This window comes from Hyla sarda, chromosome 4, assembly GCF_029499605.1.
Source record: "Hyla sarda isolate aHylSar1 chromosome 4, aHylSar1.hap1, whole genome shotgun sequence".
Lineage (NCBI taxonomy): Eukaryota > Metazoa > Chordata > Amphibia > Anura > Hylidae > Hyla > Hyla sarda.
Genome location: NC_079192.1, coordinates 62,711,719 through 62,728,548, shown reverse-complemented (window position 1 = coordinate 62,728,548; position 16,830 = coordinate 62,711,719). Strand labels below are relative to the sequence as shown.

Genomic DNA, 16,830 nt, shown 5'->3' with positions numbered 1-16,830 from the left:
ATGATGCTAACAGATCAGACAGCATAGAAAATGTGATAACATGACCATATTATGGTTCCATGCAGGAGCCATACACAGTCATGGCCGTAAATGTTGGCACCCCTGAAATTTTTCTAGAAAATGAAGTATTTCTCACAGAAAAGGATTGCAGTAACACATGTTTTGCTATACACATGTTTATTCCCTGTGTGTGTATTGGAACTAAACCAAAGGAGGGAGGAAAAAAGCAAATTGGACATAATGTCACCAAACTCCAAAAATGGTCTGGACAAAAATTATTGGCACCCTTTCAAAATTGTGTAAAAATAAGATTGTTTCAAGCATGTGATGCTCCTTTAAACTCACCTGGGGCAAGTAACAGGTGTGGGGAAAATAAAAATCACACCTGAAAGCAGATAAAAAGGAGAGAAGTTCACATAGTCTTTGCATTGTGTGTCTGTGTGTGCCACACTAAGCATGGACAACAGAAAGAGGAGAAGAGAACTGTCTGAGGACTTGAGAACCAAAATTGTGGAAAAATATCAACAATCTTAAGGTTACAAGTCCATCTCCAGAGATCTAGATTTACCTTTGTCCACAGTGCGCAACATTATCAAGAAGTTAGCAACCCATGGCACTGTAGCTAATCTCCCTGGGCGTGGATAGAAGAGATACATTTATGAAAGGTGTCAAGGCAGGATAGTCCGGATGGTGGATAAGCAGCCCCAAACAAGTTCCAAAGATATTCAAGCTGTTCTGCAGGCTCAGGGAGCATCAGTTTCAGCGCAAACTATCCGTCAACATTTAAATGAAATGAAACGCTATGGCAGGAGACCCAGGAGGACCCCACTGCTGACACATATAAAAGCAAGACTACATTGTGCCAAAATGAACTTGAGTAAGCCAAAATCCTTCTGGGAAAACATCTTGTGGACAGATGAGACCAAGATAGAGCTTTTTGGTGAAGCAAATCATTCTACTGTTTACCGAAAATGGAATGAGGCCTACAAAGAAAAGAAGACAGTATCTACAGTGAAATATGGTGGAGGTTCAATGATGTTTTGGGTTGTTTTGCTGCCTCTAGCACTGGGTGCCTTTAATGTGTACAAGGCATCATGAAATCTGAGGATTACCAACGGATTTTGGGTCGCACTGTACAGCCCAGTGTCAGAAAGCTGGGTTTGCGTCCGCAATCTTGGGTCTTCCAGCAGGACAATGACCCCAAACATGCATCAAAAGCCCCCAGAAATGGATGGCAACAAAGCGCTGGCGAGTTCTGAAGTGGCAGCAATGAGTCCAGATCTAAATCCCATTGAACACCTGTGGAGAGATCTTAAAATTCTGTCTGTTGGGAAAAGTCGCCTTCCAATAAGAGAGACCTGGAGCAGTTTGTAAAGGAAGAGTAGTCTAACATTCCGGCTGTGAGGTGTAAGAAGCTTATTGATGGTTATAGGAAGCAACTGATTTCAGTTATTTTTCCAAAGGGCGTGCAACCAAATATTAAGTTAAGGATGCCAATAATTCTGTCCAGACCATTTTTGGAGTTTGGTGACATTATGTCCAATTTGCTTTTTTTTCCTCCCTTCTTTGGTTTAGTTCCAATACACACAAAGGGAATAAACATGTGTATAGCAAAACATGTGTTACCGCAATCCTTTTCTGTGAGAAATACTTCATTTTCTTGAAAAATTTCAGGGGTACCAACATTTACGGCCATGACTGTATTTAGAGTCTTTCCTCAAGATGTCTTGGTGTTCCCGATGTCACATGTCAGGACAAGATCATGTCCTTGGTCCTAAATACAAGAGTCCTGCACGGAGCGATAATATGTATACTTTAAAGAATTGGGGATAAATGTACGGTCTAGGGTAGTGGTGTCTAAAACTGCAGCCCTCCTGATGTTGCAAAACTACAACTCCCAGCATGCCCGGACAGCCAACGGCTGTCCAGGCATGCTGGGAGTTGTAGTTTTGCAACATCAGGAGGGCCACAGATTAAAGACCACTGGTCTTAACGGTGATGGTCATGTGTGCGCATTGCCACTCAATTCATTGTTTATAAAACTGCTGAAGAGGGATATATATATATATATATATATATATATATATATTATCCGTTTTCTTTTTTTTTTTTTTTGGGTTAAGGATACAGTTCCATCCCAGACTGCAGCCGACTTGTGTTACACCCAAGGTAAAAAGAACAAGCTCAGCCCAGGGTTACCTTGATAAAAGGTTTTGTGGAGCGGTAACGTTTTGTTCAATTGGGCAGAGAAGGAAATGGCATCCGGCTCCCAGACTGGATAAAATAATGGCTTTATTGTAACATATTAAAAACCAAACTGGAACATATTGTGGATAAGAACAAACGAAACGCAACCAACGCGTTTCGACCTGTTAACAAGTCTTAATCATGGTAACGTTTTGTTCACCCTTTTGCGTATACATATACTTGGAATATGTATTGATTTTTACCTATTTGCAGGAGATATATCTGAGAAGACACCTGCACACAGTTAAAAAGAACTTGTCCTTAAAGGGGTTCTCCGGTGGAAAACTTTTTTTTTTTTTAAATAAACTGATGCCAGAAAGTTAAAAACAGATTTTTACCTTTTACCCAAAAAACCTTTACCCTTCCAGTACTTTTTAGCAGCTGTATGCTACAGAGAAAATTCTTTTCTTTTTGAATTTCTTTTTTTTTGTCTAGTCCACAGTGCTCTCTGCTGACACCTCTGTCCGTGTCAGGAACTGTCCAGAGCAGCATAGGTTTTCTATGGGGATTTTCTCCTGCTCTGGACAGTTCCTGATACGGACAGAGGTGTCAGCAAAGAAAAGAAAAATAAATTCAAAAAGAAAAGAACTTCCTCTGTCGTATACAGCTACTAAAAAGTACTGGAAGGGTAAAGATTTTTTAATAGAAGTCATTTACAAATGTGTTTAACTTTCTAGCATCAGTTGATGAAAAAAAAGTTTTCCGCCCTTTAAGTGAAAAAGACAAAGCGCCGCCAGATGATATGAACTTACTTGGCAGCTACTATGGGGTCAATCAAGTTCTCTCATTTAAGGTGGGTTATACGCCCCCCAGCACTGACACCTGCTTCTCTCATACCTTTCAGTACAGTATGTTCTGTACGCTGTCCTGCCTGCACACCGAATAAACTCTACGTGTTCCTTTCAGACTATTGATCCTGTACCTTTACTGCCCAGAGCCACAACATACAAATCCTACCACCCCACCTCATACCACCCAGCCGTGGCTTTACCGTACACTAAACCATAGTTATGTAGCCACCCCACCCGGTTCTGAATCGCAGAAGCACAAGCAGGTCTTTCTTCGGATTCTGCGTTCCTCGACTCCAGTCTGGGACGCTCTTTATGGCGTATATATAATTAGGTGCCGGGATGTACTGAAGTGCCGCTTGGCCCGGCTACTCCTCGATACTATATTTAAGACATATTTTGGCTTCCATTAGCTTGGAAACTCTACATTTAGATCAACTAATCTAATTCAGATCAATAGTAAATAACTGCATAAAGGAGTATCAGGTTCATGAGGGCAGGAAAGGAAAATGTTCCAGGTATTTTAAGAGGGAAATAAGGTTTATTTTTGTAACCGGTCACCTCAATGGCCTGATCTGTTTACTGGAACATTTCTGCACTTAGAACCAAAGTGAGTGGACGGGAAGTAGGAAGGTCATATCTGAAATTCCAGACTTATTTCTTGCTAATATTTTGGCCAGTTTGAGATGAGTGTAACAAGGGTGCAATTTTATGTCCATATTATAGATGCAAGTCCTCACTCAACTACGGGTCTAAATGACCCAAACTGAAAAAGATTTGTGATCGGGCTGTGACCCGAGTTCTTAAAGGGTGACTCCGGTGGAAAACTTTTTTGGTGCCAGAAAGATAAACAGATTTGTAAATTACTTCTATTAAAAAATCTTAATCCTTCCAGTACTTATTAGCTGCTGAATACTACAGTGGAAATGCTTTTCTCATTGGAACACAGAGCTGTCTGCTGACATTACGAGCACGATGCTCTCTGCTGACATCTCTGTCCATTTTAAGAACTGTTCAGAGCAGGAAAAAATCCCCATAGAAAACATATGCTGCTCTGGACAGTTCCTAAAATGGACAGAGATGTCAGCAGAGAGCACTGTGCTCGTGATGTCAGCAGAGAGCTCTGTGTTAAAAAATAAAATAATTTCCTCTGTAGTATTCAGCAGCAAATAAGTACCGGAAGGATTAAGATTTTTTTTAATAGAGGTCATTTACAAATTCTGGCACCAGTTGATTTAAAAAAAAAAAAAAGTTTTCCACCTGAGTACCCCTTTAAGATGGGCACAAAAATGCTTCATTATTACGACCACATATCCTATGACTATACTAAAGGGATCACTGCTCGTTTTGGAAAAGGAGCAAACTTACATCTTCTGGTAACACAATGGCCCTGATTTATTATTGGAAACCCGACCTGTTTTGTCGGGTTGTGCCACAAATTGTGTCTGCGCCAGAATTCCAAAAACGCGACCAACTCTACATTTTACTCAGAAAACTCACAAAAAGGGGTGTGGTCAGTGAGAAAAGGGGCGTGTTCCCAAAATTTTCAAAAAATCCCAACATATTTACTAAGGTTTCCACAGAAAATGTGGTGGATTTGAGCTGAGGAAAACCCTACAGATCAGAAAATGTGTAAAAAAAGCAAAACATAGGGAAAGTGGAAAATGTAGGGAAACCTTAGTAAATACCGTGGAAAATAAATTGTAGGGAATTAAAACCCACAAAGAAACCTACACAACAATCTTAGTAAATAAGGGCCAATGTGTGTATGAGAACACTGAGAAGAAGGCACAAGCCAGACTATAGTCAGGAGCCATATTACAGTGGTCCCTCAACATACAATGGTAATCCGTTCCAAACGGACCATCGTTTGTTGAAACCATCGCATGTTGAGGGATCCTGTGCATTGTAAAGTATAGGACAGTGGTCTACAACCTGCGGACCTCCAGATGGTGCAAAACTACAACACCCAGCATGCCCGGACAACCGTTGGCTGTCCGGGCATGCTGGGAGTTGTAGTTTTGCAACATCTGGAGGTTCGCAGGTTGTAGACCACTGGTATAGGAAGTTGTACTCACCTGTCCCCACCACTCCGGACCGTCACCACTGCCCTGGATGTCGCCGTCCATCGCTGTCGCCGCGTCCCCGGGGTGTCCCCTACGCTCCGGCAAGGCCTCTGCTTCACCGGCATCCTCGCTCTCCGTCTCCGCCATCACGTCGCTACGCACGCCGCTCGATGTCGATGGAGAGCGCCGACGATGCAGGGAATCCCGAAGAGGACACTCCGGAGCCCCGGGGACAGGTAAGTGACCATCACCGGAGCTCACGGGGCACCGTAAACGGCTATCCAGTGGCAGCTGATGCAGTCTGCGCTGCCGGATAGCCTTTTATGCGATGGCCCCGACATAAAAAAGCATTGTATGTTGATGCTGCCTTCCACATGCGATGGCCTCTGAGAGGCCATCGTATGTTGAAATTATCATATGTCGGGGCCATCGTAGGTCGAGGGGTCACTGTACATAGTAATGTCATTTATCCATTACTATTGGACTTAGTGCAGTTCGTCTTCATATTGGTTTTAGAGAAATTCATGCATGTCATGTTATTTGCTTTTGCACTCAATTCTCACTTACCGGTGACATTCGTGCCATACCCATGCATGGCGTCCAGCCTTGGGTCGGAAATCGGCTTGTCCATTGTTGTGTATCTGAGAGCTAAAGCGCAGAAGCCGTCGGTATCCTGTGGTGTAACTGGTGCGGTCAGCTGTGGAGGAGAGGCAGCGCTCTTCATGTGCACACTGAAGCATGAACATGGGCCGGTCCTCCAGGTATGTGGTCTGCTCAACCAGCGGGGCATTTAAGACCAAATCCGGAGCAGCTATTGGATAAAATTATAGTGTCAGGTTGTTCGCCTCAAGCTATATCATGCCTTATACATGGTGATTTACTAAATACCTACTCTCTGCACAAGCTACCCCGGCAGCAAAACGTCCTCCACCTTTTGGGCAATTGAGGTTGGGTCCATCATGTCTGCAATGTGCAAGAGACATCTCTGTGCCTGAACATTTGACACCACTCATGATGACGTCATCTGCTGTCACATCCCCCTGCCAGTACCATGTTTCCTGGAAAAAGCAGAGAATGCAGTTAGTGAGGGTGGTACTAAAACATTGGTGCCAGCAGTCCGCCATATTGTCTGTGAAACAATGCTATAATCATTGTCAGTGGACCATGAAATATGTTATTTAGCCATTGTTTGATATGACCAATGAAAAAGACCTCAAGAAAAATGGCTAAATTATTGGCTCACCAGAATTGGCCACTAGTGATAAGTGGCTACTGAGTCACCAGAGTATAGGCACCACTGTTGCTTGCTTATCTAGGCTTGGCATGGGAAATAGAGGTTTAGATTGCATTCACACCACGATTGCAGCCTAAGATTGCAGGATCAGGCTGGGGGAGGGGGAAAACCGGGCGCTCCAGTACCCCAGCCAGACCGGCGCTGAAATCCATTCACTTTAATGAGCCGACCGGGGTCAAACAGTGACTCCGGTTGGCTCATTTCTGCCCCGTATCCAGTTTTGTGACCGGACCTAAACCCATAGTATACTACTACTACCGGGCGCTCCTGTACCGGCGCTGAAATCCATTCATTTTAATGAGCCGACTGGGGTCAAACAGTGACTCCTGTCGGCTCATTAAAGTGAATGGATTTCAGCGCCAGTACGGGAGCAACCTGGATATGGGGCAGAAATGAGCCAACCGGAGTCACTGTTTCACTCCGGTTGGCTCATTAAAGTGAATGGATTTCCGCGCCGGTACGGGAGCGCCCGGTAATTCTAGTATACTATGGTTTTAAGTCCGGTCACAAAACCGGATACGGGGCAAAAATGAGCCGACCGGAGTCACTGTTTGACTCCGGTCGGCTCATTAAAGTGAATGGATTTCAGCGCCGGTCCGGCTGGGGTAAACCGGGAGCGCCCGGTTTTTCCCTCCCCCAGCCGGATCCGGCAACCATGGTGTGAATGCAGCCGTAGAGGGAGAACAGAATATTATTTGACTTACAAAGTAGCCTGGAAGTTTACCAGGAACCATCAATATTATAGAGGCATGAAGTAATGTAGGTGACATGGAAAGTGAATTATAATAATTAGCTGTAATAATCCCACAGAGTCTGAACAGTTACACAAGCGGTGGATATGACACTACCCAGAGGAGTCAAAATAGATGATTATATTAAAAATAGCAATGGCGTCACCCTACCAAGAGCCAAGGTTAGTTCATAAAAGTCATCGCAGTACTAAATATTCAGTGCTTACCTGGAATGCATGACTGGCAAAACCCAGCCCTAGCTGCCTGCACACAATCATGGCCTCCAGTGTGCCCCAGTTTTCACTGCACACCGTGCCCCATTTCAGTGTGCCATTACGTTCCATCAGCACCTCAACTCGTCCCTCATAGGGGTTACGGCCTCCACTCAGACGGACCTGTGTAAAGACACGATCTGGGATGAGATATATACACATGGCGGAATGTAGTTTTTACTTCTATGATCACATAAGATACACATGATTAATGTTGGCCAAACCTGCTGATTCTGGTGGGACCTCTGGTGTATGTGGGCCTCCTGTCTCAGAAGTAGATGTTATGGATAGGGTTGCCACCTAGCTAGTATTTTATATTAAAAATACCGGCAATGTAATGTCCGGTATTTATCCAACCAATCCTCCAACTCCTGGAATGTTGCACCATATACTATACCAGTGTTTCCCAGCCAGGGGTGCCTCCAACTGTTGCAAAACTACAACTCCAAGCATGCCCGGACAGCCGTTGGCTGTCCGGGCATCCTGGGAGTTGTAGTTTTGCAACAGCTGGAGGCTCCCATGGTTGGCGAACATTGACCTATACTATATTCTACTATATAGTCCAACATGCTGGGAGTTGTAGTTTTGCAACAGCTGGAGGCTCCCCTGGTTGGGGAACATTGACCTATACTATATACTACTATATAGTCTAACATGCTGGGAGTTGTAGTTTTGCAGCAGCTGGAGGCTCCTCTGGTTAGGGAACATTGACCTATACTATATACTACTATATAGTCCAATATGCTGGGAGTTGTAGTTTTGCAACAGCTGGAGGCTCCCCTGGTTGTGGAACATTGACCTATACTATATAGTCCAATATGCTGGGAGTTGTAGTTTTGCAACAGCTGGAGGCACCCCTGGTTGTGGAACATTGACCTATACTATATTCCACTATATAGTCCAACATGCTGGGAGTGGTAGTTTTGCAACAGCTGGAGGCTCCCCTGGTTGGGGAACATTGACCTATACTATATTCTGCTATATAGTCCAACATGCTGGGAGTTGTAGTTTTGCAACAGCTGGAGGCTCCTCTGGTTGGGGAACATTGACCTATACTATATTCTACTATATAGTCCAACATGCTGGGAGTTGTAGTTTTGCAACAGCTGGAGGCTCCCCTGGTTGGGGAACATTGACCTATACTATATTCTGCTGTATAGTACAACATGCTGGGAGTTGTAGTTTTGCAGCAGCTGGAGGCTCCTCTGGTTGTGGAACATTGACCTATACTATATACTACTATATAGTCCAACATGCTGGGAGTTGTAGTTTTGCAACAGCTGGAGGCTCCCCTGGTTGTGGAACATTGACCTATACTATATTCTACTATATAGTCCAACATGCTGGGAGTTGTAGTTTTGCAACAGCTGGAGGCTCCCCTGGTTGGCGAACATTGACCTATACTATATTCTACTATATAGTCCAACATGTTGGGAGTTGTAGTTTTGCAACAGCTGGAGGCTCCCCTGGTTGGGGAACATTGACCTATACTATATTCTGCTGTATAGTCCAACATGCTGGGAGTTGTAGTTTTGCAGCAGCTGGAGGCTCCCCTGGTTGGGGAACATTGACCTATACTATATACTACTATATAGTCCAACATGCTGGGAGTTGTAGTTTTCGTTCGGGGCAGTTGCTGAGCCACAGGCTGTATTAGGGCATGCTGGGAGTTGTAGTTAGTAACTAACTGCAACTCGTGAATTTAATTTAAAAAAAGGGTTAAAAAGTCACATCAAAACAAAAATGGCCCTGTTACAAAACTACAGATCGGGCGGAAAAAATGAGCCCTCATACAGCCCATATAAGGAGAAATAATAACATTATAGGGGTCAGAATAGGACAAAATTCTCCCCCGCATATGTGTATCCTGTGATGTCACGCATGTATAATTATTTATGCAAATTAGCATAGGCAGTATTTTTTTTTATATATACCGACAACCCTAGTTGAGGGATCAGACTGCGGGATTTCAACATGCCTGATTCTCTTATTCTTTTTTTATTTTTATTTTTTATTTCAACAATAAACTTTATTGAGCACAAAGCATAATACAAAGTGTCACATCATAACATTCAAAATCAGTCCATAGAACAAAGTGAACAAGACTGTAAGGGGGTCCCACATAAGGGGACTAACAGTCACTAAAAGTATGGAGAAGCGTAGAAGTCTCAAGAACGATTCTCTTATTCTTAGAGGAGATAAGAAGCCTCCATAGGTAAGTAGTTACATTACAATAGATAAGACAATTGGGGTAAGTTCAGTAACCATCAAATGCCGTCATTTTCTGGACAGTGAAGGTCCCATGGCCAAAATGTGAACCAGACTTGGTGATACCCCTTGAAATTGTTAGTGGAATCTAGTCTTCCCAGGAACAATGGTAGGTTCATCATATGGATGCAATGGTTTCAGAACAATATCATTGCACGATCTCACTAGTTAATGTATGCACCGAGCACCCGTCTCTGTTTTATAACTGACTTTGGCTTTTTTTTTTTATATCAACAGATTTGTAAATTACGTCTATTAAAAAATCTTAGTCCTTCCAATAATTATCAGCTGCTGAAGTTGAGTTGTTCTTTTCTGTCTGGCAACAGTACTCTCTGCTGACATCTCTGCTTGTCTTGGGAACTGTACAGAGTAGAAGAGGTTTGCTATGGGGATTTGCTTCTACTCTGGACAGTTCCTGAGACAGGTGTCATCAGAGAGAACTTAGACAGAAAAGAACAACTCAACTTCAGCAGCTCATAGGTACTGAAAGGATTAAGATTTTTTAACAGAAGTAATTTACAAATCTGTTTAACTTTCTGGAGCCAGTTGATATATTAAAAAAAAAGTATTTTCCTGGATAACCCCTTTAAACCTAGTTTATCTCACCTGGTTCTGAAATCCCATTGCTGGTACATTACACCTCACCCCCGCATCCTCCTCGTGGTTGCAGGTTGTGGAGTGCATGTTAAATTTGCAGTCTATAATCGACTTTTCAAAACCAGTGCACTCGATCTCACTCATATGGATATGACCCATTCCTAAGAAGAGACAGACAACAACCTACGTCACTTTTTCCATCCTTGCATTATATAGAAGAGCTTCTTATATCTATTCGCATTCTTATATTACCTTGTCCCAACTGTGCTCCCACCAAGGCCTCTTTGGCGCTTCCAAAACCGAGTTCCCTGCAGACCACACTGGCTGACACCAAGTTCCACCGATCGTCACAGATGGTTCCCCACTCGTTGTTCTTCAGGACCTCAACTCGTCCTTCTCCAGTACCAGCTCCACCCCTCAGACGGACCATTGGATGCTATAAAGTCGGGTAAAAATGACAGCAAAGTGAGACAAAGAACGTATCCCCATTGTAAACTATCGCAATGAATAAGCTTATGGTATAGTAAAGGGGTACGCCGCTGCTCAGCGTTTGGAACAAACTGTTCCGAACGCTGGAGCCGGCACCAAGAGCTTGTGACGTCATAGTAATGCCCCCTCATGACGTCACGCCCCGTCCCCTCAATGCAAGTCTATGGGAGGGGACATCGCGAGCTCCCGGCTCCAACTTTCGGAACAGTTTGTACCAAATGCTAAGCAGCGGAGTTCCCCTTTAAGGTGGTACTGTGTATATGGGCACTTTTCTGATACTATTGCTCATGGAGAACATTTTATGAAGGGGGCAATCTAGCATGAGAGTGCAATTTATGTCTATCATCACTAAGCTAATTACTATGACGAATACAGGGTCATGTTAAAGGGGGAAAAAAAAGATTCCAAGTCAACTGGTGCCGAAAGTCATGCAGATTGGTAAATTAACTCCAAAGAAAGATTTTCTTGGGAGTTAGTGTACTTTTGTGCACTTTCAGCAGTATTGCTATATGTATTGATTAGTTGGGTGACAAGATTTGTAAATTACTTCTTTTTAAAGAGCCTTCCAGAACTTATCACTGGCTGTATGCTCCAGAGGAAGTTTTGTAGTTCTTTCATGTCTGACCACAGTGCTCTCTGCTGCCGCCACTGTCAGTTTCAGGTACTTTCCGGAGCAGAAGCAGTTCGCTATGGGGACACGCTCCTGCTATGGCAGTTCCTGACACAGAGGTGGCAGTAGAGAGCAAATTGGTCAGACTGGAAAGAAATACACAACTTCCTGTGGAGCATACAGCAGCTGGTAAGTACTGGAAGGATTAAGATTTTTAAATAGAAGTAATTTACAAATCTGTACAACTTTCTAGCACCAGTTGATTTGACAACTTTTTTTTTTACCCCTTTAAGATTCCAGAGAAATATTTCTGGGATTGGTTTCGGGACGAATTCTATTTGATTCAGGAATGACGGCCATCTTGCAATCTTTTGAAGGTCATTATCATAACCGTGACATAGACCCGATCCTACCTCTTGACGGAACGCTTTGCGGAATCCGGTGTTCGGACTAGGGGCGAAAGCTCTTCCAGGAGTACAGCTAACAACAGCGGGCATTCCATCTGAACAAGTCTCGTTAGTGGTAGCATCGGGGGTGAGTACTCCACCCACAGTGCAGGAGGAGAAATGCGCCTCATTCCCGGTGCAGTTAGCCGAAAACTGCCAATAGTTGTGCTTCTTGCGAGTCGCAAACATTCTGGGGAAAGATGCAATTTAGTTTAGTCAGTAGAAATCTAAGAACTCGGTGGAAAACTTTTTTTTTTTTTTTTTTATAAATCAACTGGTTCCAGAAAGTTAAACCGATTTGTAAATTACTTCTATTAACAAATCTTAATCCTTCCAGTACTTATTAGCTGCTGAATACTACAGAGGTAATTCTTTTCTTTTTGGAACACAGAGCTCTCTGCTGACATCACGAGCACAGTGCTCTCTGCTGACATCTCTGTCCATTTTCAGAACTGTCCAGACTAGGAGAAAATCCCCATAGCAAACATATGCTGCTCTGGACAGTTCCTAAAATGGACAGAGATGTCAGCAGAGAGCACTGTGCTCGGGATGTCAGCAGAGAGCTCTGTGTTCCAAAAAGAAAAGAATTTCCTCTGTAGTATTCAGCAGCTAATAAGTACTGGAAGGATTAAGATTTTTTTTTTTTTTTTTAATAGAAGTAATTTACAAATCTGCTTAACTTTCTGGCACCAGTTGATTTAAAAAATAAAAAAAAAGTTTTCCACCGCAGTACCCCTTTAACTCAGCACCGCTCTAACCAATGGAAGCCAATAGATTATTGGGACTAGTAAACAGAATAAAATGATAGAACCTCATTAGTTCTGACTTTGAGTCTCATTATATTGATATTGTATTAGAATAGTAACGGCACTACAATACCTTCTAGAACAGTGGTCCCAAAACGGTTGACCTCCAGATGTTGCAAAACTTCAACTTCCAGCATGCCCGGACAGCCGTTGGCTGTCCGGGCATGCTGGAAGTTGAAGTTTTGCAACATCTGGAGGTCCACAGTTTGGAGCTGTTCTAGAGGATCTGCTAGGCCTTCCATTGTGAGGATAGCCAACTTACTTGTACACCTTCTGGTTGTATCTCCTCTCTCCGGGGAAGCCGAACATGCCACATATTACTCTGCTGTTCTTCTGGGTCCACTTAGTGTCGCACACCTGCTTCCAAGTGCCACCGGTCTTGACTTCTACATAGCCCTCCGTTGTGGGTATGCGTTTTCGGTATGTGGCCAGAATTGGGCGTATACGAACTTCTTCAACCTGGATATGCATATCCTACCATGAAAGAAATATTTCATAAATGAATTTATACTTTTATTATACTTTGTATTATTCAGTGATGATGTAACGTGGTGAATCACTACGGGAATGGCAAGTTACAATATGAATTGGTTCCAGGACGACCATTGTATGTTGAGACTAGAGATGAGTGAACTTACAGTAAATTCGATTCGTCACGAACTTCTCGGCTCGGCAGTTGATGACTTATCCTGCATAAATTAGTTCAGCTTTCCGGTGCTCCGGTGGGCTGGAAAAAGTGGATACAGTCCTAGGAAAGAGTCTCCTAGGAATGTATCCACCTTTTCCAGCCAATGGGAGCACCTGAAAGCTGAACTAATTTATGCAGGAAAAGTCATCAACTGCCGAGCCGAGAAGTTCGTGACGAATCGAATTTACTGTAAGTTCGCTCATCTCTTGTTGAGACCATTGTATGTTGAAACCATAACTCTATGGAAACCTGGTCATTGGTTCTTAAGCCCCAAAATGTCATCCAAAAATAGGAAAAAAAGTGAGGATTAAAGAAAAATAAGTAGATAACTAATACAGATAAAGCAAATCCTTACATATAAAAGTAAGAAAGATCTGCTGGGAGCTGTAAATCACTGACTATGTAGAGGACAGGAGCTTCTTCAGGGTCCTGTACAATACACACAGTGTCCTAAAATAGTAACATGGAGTCGTCCTCATCTGGTGTCCAAAGGAGCGGCTAACCCTGGCACAGGTAAAGTGTAGTACAGAACATTTGATACCTCCCTGTACTGTAGGGGGCGCTACCAGACACCAGTCAGTGCATGCACTTCAGTAATACAGGTAAAGAGTAGTACAGAACATGTGATACCTCCCTGTACTGTAGGGGGCGCTACCAGACAGGAATTCAGTGCATACGCTTCAGTAATACAGGGGTTTTACCAGTAAAATGTCCATTCTGATTGGTCGGTTCTTCCAGCCATTGACACGTGTGACAGATCTGGACTGTCTGTACATTGTATGTTGAGTCTGGTTTTAAGTTACAATGGTACAGAAAAGACCATTGTATGTTGAAAATATTGTAAGTTGAGGGACCACTGTATTTATCCAGCAATGACCGTCGCTTATGGTCATGTATGACTCATCTTATACCAGAAAAGTGACTTAAAAAGATATGACAAACAAATTGCTCCACAAGACCCCAGATCTAGACCTGTCTACAGATTTTGGTCAATCCTTGGCGCTCACCAAGCAGAGATGATCAGAAATGATCAGGCATAGCACTCATTCATTTTAGGGATGGGGGGGGGGTATCTTAGCGCTCGGACCCCACCAATCAAAACTTATGACATGTCGCTATCCCATGTCAGACGTATGATGCCAACCTCTTTAGATTGTTGGGCAAGTATAGGTATTCTGGGTCCTCCAGGGACTGAAACATTGGAGCAGATTAACTATTTACAAAATATTGGTACAATTTGCGACCAAAAAATTATGCACATGTATTATGTATTTCAGACTTTTATGTGGCCTTTTTATTTTTTGGGCCAGAAAAAAAAATGCTACTAAAAAACTTTATTTTGTACTCCCCCAAATTTTCCATAAATAGTGGGTTTAAAGGGGTTCTCCGGCGCTTAGACATCTTATCCCCTATCCAAAGGACAGGGGATAAGATGCCTGATCGAGGGGGTCCCGCCGCTGGGGACCCCCGTGATCTTGCACGCCGCACCCCAGTTAAAATCAGTCCCCGGAGTGTGTTCGGCCCTGTGGTCGCCGGTAATCAGACCCGGAGCAAACACGCTTCGGGGACTGATTTTAACTGGTGTGCGGCGTGCAAGATCACGGGGGTCCCCAGCGGCGGGACCACCGCGATCAGGCATCTTATCCCCTATCCTTTGGATAAGGGATAAGATGTCTAACTGCCGGAGAACCCCTTTAATAATTTTTTTCATTACCAGTCAGGTAATTCATATTACTCATCATGTAACTTCATGGGATTTCTATTGAAGAATCGTGGAAAAAAAATCCCCAAAAATAATTCCCATTTGAAATTCACATTGTGTTTTTTTCCTCCTATAGCTTTAGGACAAAGTTTCCTTAAAAAAAAAAAAAACATACCCTTAACATGATGCAATTTTGGAAGGCTAGCCCTGAGCCTAAAAATGCCACGAAATGGTGAAAAATCAGCAAAAGAAAAAACGCCATATGGGTCTGGCATTTCATAATTCCCTATTGACTTCCAGATAACATCTGGCCAAAGTGTTTTTGTCCAAAAAAAAAAAAAATGCCATATAGCGAGTATGTTTTTTTTGGGGGGGGGGTGTTTTTTTCCCAAAATGAGGCAAGCAGAATCCCAGATACTTTTCTTACAGCTTCCAAAGTGATGCATGGCTTTCACAAAATAGTATGGCTTCGGTCAAAGGTGGACATAGTATAAAACGCGACACTGTGTACCAAAACTGCATTCGAATTCTTTCACACAATTCTGCCTCAGATTAAGCCAACTAATAGTCTAAGACTACGGCAGATTTATCAAACAGCCTGGACCATGTAAGGCTGGGTTCACACCACGTTTTTGCAGTACAGTTCCCGTATGAGGTTTTTGATTAAAAAAAAATGGATTCCTCAAAACCTGACTAAACTTGTGTACAAATTTTTATCCGTATACGGTTTAAAAAATTATATCCGGTTGCATCCGTTTTTTTTAGGGAAACAACGTATATGTTTTTAACTTTTCACTCCATTATGAATAAAGTTTCACTTGTTTGAATTTGTTTGAAATTCCAAGAAAAACTGTGCAAAGTCAAAAACCGTATGATGAAAACCGAATGGAACCGAACACACATACAGTTCTGTACGGTTCCCATTGACTCCCATGTTCAAAAAAAAAATACGTTTCAATATGGTTTTTCACCCGGACCATAAACCGTGGTAGGCTACGGTTTTGGGTACGGGAAAAAAAACTGACAAAACTGTACAGGATGCAAAACTAACACAACCTGATGCATCTTTTGGCATACGGTTTTCAATACGGTTCCATACGGTTTTCAAACTGAAAAACGTATACAGGAACTGTATTGCAAAAACGTGGTGTGAACCCGCCCTTAAATCTGGTGCATTCTTAGACTTTCTGTTTCTGTCTACAATGTCTGAGGGTTAGACAGATTATCCACTCTAGAAAACAATGGTGGTCTAGTATGAGGGATCTAACCATACCCTCAAAGGGGGAGATTTATCAAAACCTGTCCAGAGGAAAAGTGGCCCAGTTGCCCATAGCAACCAATCAGATTGCTTCTTTCATTTTTAACAAGGCCTCTGCAAAATGAAAGTAGCGATCTGATTGGTTGCTATGGGCAACTGGACAACTTTTCCTTTGCACAGGTTTTGATAAATCTCCCTCAAAGAGGTTACAAACTACAGAGCCATAGATGAGAAGGTACCGTATATTACGTGTGAACAATAGCCAGGACTATAATGTGTGATGAGGAATACAGACAGTACTGTGTAAGGCTTGGGAAGGGCCATCTTCATGGCTGACCTTATTCCTTGGTTTGGGGGTTATGGGGTTAAGGTTGACCAACAAGAAGATGCATCTGAAGAGAAGCGGGTTGCCATTGCAGAGAGTGTTAGCTCCGCAGTCTAGCCGAGTGTCAGGATAACAGTGCTCTCTTATAGCTCATCCCACACACCCCGGTGAGTCACAGACAGTATTCCACTCTACGTGACCACAGCAGAATGAAGGGGGCGGCTCTGTCCTATAGGGGGTGTC

The 16,830-nt window shown here is 43.1% G+C and overlaps 1 protein-coding gene across 7 annotated transcripts in view; it reads right to left on the bottom strand.

The window, feature by feature from the left end:
* LOXL2 (lysyl oxidase like 2) overlaps positions 1-16,830 on the bottom strand; it is a 74,734-nt gene that overhangs the window by 11,785 nt on the left and 46,119 nt on the right. For 5 of the 7 annotated variants that reach the window (XM_056571181.1, XM_056571185.1, XM_056571182.1 and 2 more), the window contains exons 4-10: positions 12,877-13,088; positions 11,776-11,998; positions 10,516-10,699; positions 10,273-10,424; positions 7,354-7,521; positions 5,994-6,159; positions 5,669-5,912 (exon numbers count right to left, since the gene is read on the bottom strand). In XM_056571181.1, coding sequence (XP_056427156.1) covers positions 5,669-5,912; positions 5,994-6,159; positions 7,354-7,521; positions 10,273-10,424; positions 10,516-10,699; positions 11,776-11,998; positions 12,877-13,088 — 1,349 coding nt within the window. Of the gene's footprint in view, positions 1-5,668; positions 5,913-5,993; positions 6,160-7,353; positions 7,522-10,272; positions 10,425-10,515; positions 10,700-11,775; positions 11,999-12,876; positions 13,089-16,277; positions 16,355-16,599; positions 16,736-16,830 lie in introns of those variants that run through there. The other 2 variants (XM_056571186.1, XM_056571187.1) reach the window with 2 other exon arrangements.